The sequence below is a fragment of the Pleurodeles waltl genome, chromosome 2_2 (genome assembly GCF_031143425.1).
Source record: "Pleurodeles waltl isolate 20211129_DDA chromosome 2_2, aPleWal1.hap1.20221129, whole genome shotgun sequence".
NCBI classification, from domain to species: domain Eukaryota; kingdom Metazoa; phylum Chordata; class Amphibia; order Caudata; family Salamandridae; genus Pleurodeles; species Pleurodeles waltl.
In genome coordinates, this window is record NC_090439.1 from 745811100 (window position 1) to 745820477 (window position 9378).

The window sequence follows — 9378 nt, forward strand, 5'->3', positions numbered from 1 at the left end:
CCCAATAACATTTTGGAGTCTCGATCACGTAGAACTAAACTTTGCATACTTGGCCTTCCAGAGACGACTAATGTGAGAAAAATGGAGGAGTATATTGAAAATATGCTAGCTACACTCTTTGGACTTGAGAACCCATACTACATGCGTATGGTTGATGGGGCACATAGTTCCCTTACGTGGCGACCAATACCAGGCGATCTGCCATGCCTTGTTATCGCCAAACTGCTGTTTTATCGCAACTGGAATAAGATACATCAATTAGTTAAAGAACGGAAAGAACTAACTCACGCTGGCTTTACATTTTCGATTTTCCTTGACTTTGCGTTAGTGGTGGGGGAAGCACATCACATGTTACTGCAGGTTAAGAAGAGGCTTAAAAAACAGGATATCCAGTACTCCAATGATCTATCCTGCACAGCTGCGATTCACATGTGCGAGGAAAGTCTACATGTTCATGGACCCTCTGGCAGTGGCGGAATTCCTGGATATGTCAGTCCAGGAAAAAAAGGGAACAAACTCTGGGCCTCTGAAACTCCCATACAATAAACTCAGTGAGGAATGATATATTGGAATGCCAAAGACAACAATTTTCAAGAGTAAACTGATATGATGCAAAGGCAGTGACCAGGGTGCTTTTGGTGGCCTAAGAGATGCAAACTATATGAAGGTGGCGCTGAGCTGACACAAATGAATTGGAGGTGGTAAAGCTGTGGCCTGGACGTCATTGAATTGATCAGTTGTAGTGAAGCACCTAAAATATCTGGATGCTAGTGTTTGTTGAGTGCAGTCCTCACATAGAAAATATAGGGTGCAAAATATGCACATCTGCTGATAGGCACGCACACAGGCACTTTAAATGTGGGGTGGGGGGTGAACTTCTACTTTGTTACAACTCGTAGCTGGGCTTTAATGATACATGATTTTTTTCTGTCTGCCTTCCACATGCCTAGGCTGTTTGTTATGCATAGTCATGAAGATTTTCCAGGTAAAATTTTGTAACCTGAGATTTGTTTGTTGTGCTAATGGACAATCCACTGAAGAGTTGAGGTTCTGTGTTGGAGTTGGGGTATAGTCCAGGTTCAATATGTAATGAATGAGTGGTCACTGACTAAATACCTAGAAACTGTATTGGGGAGACATTACCTCCTACACAGTACATCAGGGAGTGACAAATGCAGGATAAAATAAAAACAGTGTTACAAATACTAGGAACTACAGCTGCCCATAGCACTGCAGATATAAAGCAGTATTTGGAAAATACTATGCTTCTCAATTACACTAGCAAAGGTTTTGAGGACTGTAAAGGACTTGAAAACCAATAAAGCACACAAACACGTGGCAGAGTTGCTTCATAAGTGAATTCTACGAGGAATATATTGAGGAACGTGCACCTGTGTTGCCAAAGACTTATGAAGACCCACTGGATAAGGGTTATTTGTTGCTGTTGATGCAAAGGGCAGTCGAGATCACGCTCCTGAAACCTGATAAACCCCCTAGTAGTTGTGGGTCATACCGACCCCTTTCACTTACTAATATAGATTATAATATTCTTGCCAATCGCAGCCTGACTGATCCCCCCTACTGCACATTCTTGTGCTTTTGGACTAATCTGGGTTTATTGCTGGTACATACACTGCTGATAACTTATGGATGCTATTTGCCACTACACACCAAATAGATCCGGACATTAAAGCTGTGGAATATTTTTAGATGTTGCCAAGGCTTTTTATTTTATTACATGACCATTCCTCTTCGCTGTGTTTGAGGATAATTGTGACTGGATTGTGACCGGGTAAAATGGGTTCATATACTACATAATCTGTTGCTCAGGTGAGGGTGAATGAGATGTTGACAGAACAAATAACCATTTACTGGAGCATACATCAGGGCTGCCCACTGTCGCAGATATTATTTGCTTTGATGGTGGAGTCCCTGGCAAGCTTGCTGCAGGAATTCCATAGTGAGATAGGTATCTAGTTTGGTAGACATAGAATTCTCTAATCTAATGGAATAGTGAGTCAGGCCCTGAACTGTCTCTCCTGATTTTGGAGGGGCGTAGTCAGCAAGTCTGGATTCCTCCATTTCCATCTGAGCCTCAGGAGCTGGTATTCCGAGTGCCCCCGGGTTCTGCTCTGAGCCCTACATTAATTGATCTATATCTCACCCCCTTGCTCAGTTACAGTGAGCGGAATCCCTGGGTGCCAATGATATATCCTATGCTGATGACACAGAGTTACTGTTCTCCTGTGGCAAGGCTGAAGAGCTCCCTGGGAACCTGATTAAAACCTAACTGCAGTTTTTCCCTGAATGGCAGTACACCATCTTAAATGTAATACGGAGAAGAAAGAGATTCTCTTTTGTGGCAAACATCTCACTAAACAGCTGGCAGACATTCAGGCCCGAAAATGCCTCTCCTACAGGTCCTCAGGACGACATTGTAAGGAACTTGAGGGTTAAATTTGATGATCATCTGTCATATAAGCCACAAATTAAATTCGTGGTGGATACATGTTTCGGGGTTCTGAGTTCCCTGAAAACGTTTTTACACTTACTGTCTTTCACAGCAAATAAAACAGCCATTCAGGCTCGCGTTACATCAAGGCTAGATTATGGCAATGCGTTTAACCTGGGTTTACCTCCTGGATAGATTGAAGGTGATCCAGGATGCAGCACTCCGCCTCCTCTTGAAACTGCCTTTGAGAGTGCACATATCCCCTCATTTGTGAGCTTTGCACTGGATTCTGATCAGGAAAATAATTTTGTTCAAGGCTCTGGTGATAACACCTTGGGCCTTACATCAATCCGGGGTGATGCACCTTAAAGCTAGGATTAGCTTCTATGCTCCAGCATGAAATCTGAGGTCTGCCAATAAATGATTGTCATTAATACCTAGAACGCGGAAGACCAGAACCGGGGGTAGGTCTTTGGCTCTTTTGGGTGCCACTGTATGGAATAAGCTGCTGTTGGAATCGCGCGCTATCTCCAATCCCACAGCCTTTGGAAAAAAACAGCAGAAAACTTGGCTTTTTAATTAGGATTGAACAATGGTTATTTAACTTCTGACATTAGGCTAGGCACAGGACACTCTGTTAAGTAGCTGTGTGCAATATAAGTCTAATTGATCATCCTCATCATCATCATAATCTTTTGCACGGGTGAGAGTAAAGGAGATGTTGTCTGAAATAATAACCATTTAATGGAGCCTACAGCAAGGTTGCCCACTGTTGCAGATATTGTTTGCATTGGTAATGGAGCCCTTGGCCAGCTAGCTTTGGGAATTCCACAGTGAGATGGGTATCCAGTTTAGTAGAAGTAGAATTCTCTAATCCCTTTACGCAGATGACATTATGCTTTTCGTCACACTCAGTTTCATCATTAGATAAATAGCATATGGTGAAGGGTCTTCTCTTATTTTAAACTGGATTAAATCAATTATGTTTCCTTTGACTGTGGGAACTAGTGCCAATTCCATTGGAATACTCCTTACAGTTGAGTGTGGCCCTGGTTGGATACTTGGGGGTACAGTACTACTGGGATATAGATACTTTGTATTGTTAAAACCATGGGATGTGCATGGACAAAATATCTGTTAATATTGACCAATTGAATTGACTGCTAATATAATTGGCTGGGCGAATTGGTGTCCTGAAAATTATAGTCCCCCATCATCTACTTTATCTATTAGAGTCTCCCACTCCCGCTAAACTATAGCGTCTTTGCACAGCTCAGTTTGTTAATAGTGAACCTCCCTTGGGCGGTTAGAACCGCTAGAATAGTGTTTCTCACTCTGTGGTCTGAGGACTCCTGGGGGTTCGTAAAGACTCCTCAAGAGGTCTGCCACTGCTTGGAAAATTAAACAGTAAAGTATACATAAATAAAGTGGCTAAATGTACAATTGAGAATTTTAAAACTTACTGTAAATGTCAAGGAATTTGAAATTGGAGGCTGAAAGTTAAATTAGTATCCTCATATTTATTCCTGAAAGCAGTGCAGGTGCATCAAAAAGTATATAGTATGGATGATGTGTGGTTTCAATTGAATTTAGAAAAGCTCCAGCTTCCTATTAAAATTTAAAGTTTTAATATTTGTTTTATATATGTTTGCAAATTAAATAAAATGTGATATCATTTCTGTATGTGTTTGATGAATACTTGTTTCTGTATTTTTGTGTGTAATGTTTTGTAGTTCAAATCATCAACAGTGTTTAGGCCGGGTTCCATGGCTTCCAGTAATGACTCAGTGGGAGACCCCAGATTCCAATAATGATTCATTGGGGTTCCCCAGGTTCCAGTAAAGATAAAGTGGGGGTTCACAGCAGTCACAAGGTTAAGAAAAACTGTGCTAGATTAAACTTGAAAACTATGTAACTGCTGTATGAGCTGTGGGAGTTTGCGGCCCCAAATTTGGAAATTTACTATTTGTAGCACAAGCGCAGTATGCACACCACTGGTTCCATAAAATTAGACAATTCCCACCTTACGATCTGGTATGGGGCCAGACGGACCCTTTTAAGCATAGTTCTCATGACAACCCCTAACGGACCCAAAAGAGAAATAAATACTATTGATTGTACTGTATAGACATGGTGAAGTTTGGCCACTATTCTTGGGATGGATCTGATGTATTCCCCATTAATGTCATTTTTGAATAACCTAAGACTGGAAGTGACTTTTGAACCCACAGCTAGAAAAAGGCAATATGATAGACAACTTCAATCTCTGGGCGATATGTATAGTGCTGTCAGAAATAAGACCATAGGAATATAAGGAACTGTGCCTTTATAGTGCACCAGACAACTTCTTATATTATCCACTGATACGCATGGTTAGGGAATGGTCCCTGACTTATCCAGATAAACCAAGACTTTGAAAGTCGTGCCCTCTAGACTGATTTTGACTATATACTCCACGACCCTACAGGACATGCCAAGAACAGAGATCCAAAGCAAGGTGAGAGCCAGCTGAGCATTGGAAGTAGGCCAGGGCATAAGAGATGAAATATTGCTGTACACAAATACTGCAGGTCTCCTCAAACAGTAGGTCTAGGCTCCTACCACACCCCTTTTCGGAGCATGTATAAACACTGTCTTAGGCGTGCTGTCAGCATTGTGCTGCCATCGAGGCGGGTTTTTATCACATGGGATTGTCTGGGAGTGAGTTATTGGTTTGCTGTTTTTGAAATGCTTGCAGACATGACTGGTATCCAATCAGAGTCAGTGCCACTACTGGGGCTGTTAGGCTATGTTCAAGATGTTTCTAGGACACATAGTAGGTTTGCGGTGCTGATGTTGCTGACGGCTAAAAGAATTGTGTCTTTGTGCTGGGGTAGAGGCAGACCACTATTGGGTGAGGACCTGGTGAACAATGTGGTGTGGTTTAATACCGAGTTGGAGACCAACAGCATACTTCCCCCGCATCAGTCTTGCTACAGGAACATTTGGAATCCCCTGAGAAACTACTTATTGCTGAGGGGGGTGCTTCTGCTGGTGACATAGAACAAAAGTCCGAAGAAAAGCCATTGAAATCCAGCATGATGCATTGTGCCTTTACCACGTTAGCCTCTCTAATACGGTAGATATCTGAAGTACTGTTCACTGTCCAAAGTCAACCAGGGCCGCTCAGTGTTTGATGTTGTAATTGCATGACCAGCTGAATAAGACCAATCTGTAATGTTCTGGTTGTTAATGACATGATTCAAAATAAAATAATTGTAAAATAAAGTAATAAATGTAGTCTCACTTGATCAAAGCTACAGACTATGAGCATATTTGAGCAGTATTTATCACTTCCTCGCTACTTCCAGCCAATCCTACTTCTAATAACAACCAACAAATTAATAGTATATTTCTTCCATATTCCATAAAATGTAAACTCCCAGCGATCAGAATATTAACCAGGATGTATCGGATCTGTGCATGATGGAGAAGGTGAGTCACCAAGCCTTCTCCTGCCGTGCTCATCTTAACCTTGTTCTAGTTCATATCTGCGGTCCCGTCCCTTCTCCTCTTCTAAACAGAGTGGGGAACTCATCCCTTCAAGCAAACACCTCACCCTGCCTGCGTCCCAGTTTTACACTCCTGTTCTGTGCACTATTGTATTCCTCTGTAGCTAGGTTAGTTCTGTGAAATTCACCGACATACGTTCATGTAACAGTAGTAACACTGTTTTCGAAGCTATCTGTTTGCCTTCTTTATCTGTACAGATATTTAGCTGTTGACCTGAAGGCACTGACGTTCTTCTTTTCCTTCCCCTTCTAGCATTCTGCCTTTCGAAGCGGTGGTGTGCATGTACCGTTTCCTGGGGGCCGACAAGTGCATGTACCCTTTCATCGCACAGCGGAAACAGGCTACAAACAACAATGAAGCCAAGAATGGAATTTAACCCAGCTCCCCTCGTTTTTTTGTTTTCCGTAGACTGGTGTTTTTGTAGCTGGATGTGATCAAAAACATTTTCATGACTGAATTATGAAGTGCACTTGAGCATCTGTTAGGTGCATGTGTTGGTCTTCACCACTGCGGCATTGTCCTGGGTCTGGCCATCGAGCGCCTGAGAGCGGTGTGAGGACCGAGCAGTGTCATGAAAGGGGAGAGGAATGGGCCAGGAGCAGATGGGGGACACAAGGGTACCACCAGTTAGCCACTCTCTCCACGCTAGGTGTATAGGCTTCGTTTTCTAGGGATATATACTGTGGTATTCATCTTGTGATCGTCACAGAAAGCTTTCTACATTCAGTAGATGGCCGTGTTCCAAAAGATATTTTTGTCCTTTCACTTCCAGGCTTTAAAAAAATCTTTTTTGGACTGGACTTGTATCGGTGACCCTCTTAGCATAATTGAAGGACTAATTATGAATGGTGTTTGTGTAGCCGCTGACTGCAAAGGACAGATGTCTGAACTGCTGTAATTGTACGATACAGAGGCTTCGTGTTCCCGGTAATCAGTGCTTGCAAGGAATGTGCAGACCTCCATCGGACCAAGAACGAAGCCGGGCTTTTGGAACGTTTCAGTTCACCCAGTGTGCAGGAGCGACATTTTGTTATGCGCTCTCTTTCCCCATGTCCTGTCAGACCCCACCCCCCCCTCCCCCCCCACCCCACACCTTCGCTGACTGTTTACTTCACTACATCCTAAATATGTGGCGCGGATCGCGTGTTTTATTTTCCAGAATTTCCCATCCCTCCATAAAGACTCTAAATGAAGTGCATTTTTTGTCATATAAAGTCTCCGGATAAAAAGATGTTACCTCCATTCCTTCTTGGTCAACCGCTACTTTTTTTTCTTACAAATATACCATTTTGTCTCAGCTAAGTTCAGAAACCGATTATTCATTAGGAGATGCTTACCCCCTTTGATACAGTGAAAAATGTAATGGTGTAAACATTCTTTTAAGATATATTCAGAGTTGTAGAACAGTAAATAACATTTTTACAGTATTTTGCTTTTGTAAAGACAACTATTTTGTGCCTTGAATTTGGTAACTTTATAATTAGAAAACGTAAAAGTAAATTTTCTACCTCCTACCTTAATGTATACCATCCCCTTGTACATTAATATAAACTATTATGTGATTACCTTTTCAAACGTGTTTTACTAAATACTGGCCAATGCCTAGAGTTAATATACTGAACTTTGTTTAGTAACTGAATTGAAAAACATAGGTTTGCATTAACACAGGTTTGTTAATTTCTTACAGAAAATAACTACTTCTTACTAGGGGTATAAGTGTAAAGTCACTGTGGATGGTGTGTTTGGACGACAGATGACCATCAAATATTCTGGGATTGTCCTGACCTGTAATACGTTGGTTCACAATACACTAGGACCAGGCCACTGAAGCCATTTTTTTCTTACTAAAACATGCATGATTTCCTGGAAATTGCAAGCGGTTTAATCCCACATGGTGTAGAGCCATTTTTTAAAGTAAAAACCCATCAACCTATGGAAAATGCACTGTATTCATGTTACTGGTAAGGAAAATGAAATGCTGTTGTTCTCGCAGTGAATTCACTTGAGATATCAATGTCCATAATTACATCTAGGGTACTTACATGCTTAATTTCTGGCTCAGAAAACACCCATTACTTCAGTCCAGAAAGAAACATGTCGGGTTCTCTGTCTCAATGATTCCTTAAGGGTCGCTGCACCGAAATGATTAATTTGTAGTTAATGACTGTCATCCCAGTTTGCAATTGATGACAGACATTCAGACAAGATGGCTTTCTGAGCAGCAGTAGAGGATCGTTTGTTAAGTAATTGTGTGTCATCCATATAGTTGACACTATGAATTTAAAACAACTGCATTCACCTTAAAACACTATGGAGATAAGCATTTGAAAAAAGGAGACAGACAAGACCACCTAACTCGACAGGGGAAAGCTTGACTGAATGACTACTTCTATTCAATCACTTATATACCAAACTCAGTCCAAAGTTTTCCCACAAATTGCAGATGCCTGAAAGCTCCCCAGTAGCCTGATCAGTGATCAGTAGTGTTGAAGGCTGCAGAAGAATCCAATAATATCAGCAATCCAACACATTGCCATCAGTCTTCCAGCTCAAGATATGTAACTTGGTGGTATCTCATTATTGCTGTTGTACTTACGAATCATACTGCTATCTTAAGAGGTTAATTCATTCCCTTACTGTTGTTACAACAGTTCCGGTTCAAAAATAGACCAAGTGCAACAATGTTGTACCGACTTGTTTCTACTGTTGCATGAATGAACAACATCATTGTCCTGCAGACGTCTTATTAATTTACACTTTATTTAACTATGGGTAGCCTCAATTTCTTATGGAGATTACTGTTCAATTAGATATATGTGATCATGCGCAGAAGAATGCTATCACTTGCATGATCAAAGTTTCTTTATTAATTTTCCTGTATTCTGTTTTTGGGGTGAGTGGAAGCTTCAGTTCTATGGCTGAAGTAGTGATACTTCTTCCTTTTTCTTTGCCTCTACTGGATTGACATGGAAGCCACATCAAGACTCTGTGTCAAAGGGAGATTCTAGCCATATCATCTTAGTTTTTGAGTTGATAGTTAGATTATGCAGTAGGCCAAGGCATCCCCAGATCCAACATGAAACTGTGGGACATGTAGCAAATCAAACCTGATCACCTCGTTGTATCCCCCGCTTTAAGTCCATTAGCTTACTGCCCACACACTTTGTGACTATCAGTCTACGTGAAAAGCATTGCAATTCACCTTTAAACAGCGTTGGATTCTAAACTTTGGGGTTTTCTTGGTTATCTGGTGGGACGGAGTAGGCAGCTACATCACCCCTCAAAGAGGACAGGATGGCTCCAGGTCTACAAGTGAAATATAGACGCATTGCGTCAAAAACACATTCAACTTTCAGGAGCCGCACATACATTAC

The 9378-nt window shown here is 41.5% G+C and overlaps 1 protein-coding gene across 1 annotated transcript in view; it reads left to right on the forward strand.

Moving 5' to 3' along the window:
- RDH10 (retinol dehydrogenase 10) overlaps window positions 1–7579 on the forward strand; it is an 83766-nt gene extending 76187 nt beyond the window's left edge. Inside the window, exon 6 of the mRNA XM_069220360.1 lies at window positions 6257–7579. Within this exon, the coding sequence (XP_069076461.1) occupies window positions 6257–6380 (124 nt within the window). The 3' untranslated portion in view covers window positions 6381–7579. The remainder of the gene's footprint in view (window positions 1–6256) is intronic.
- The last annotated feature ends 1799 nt before the right edge of the window (window positions 7580–9378 follow it).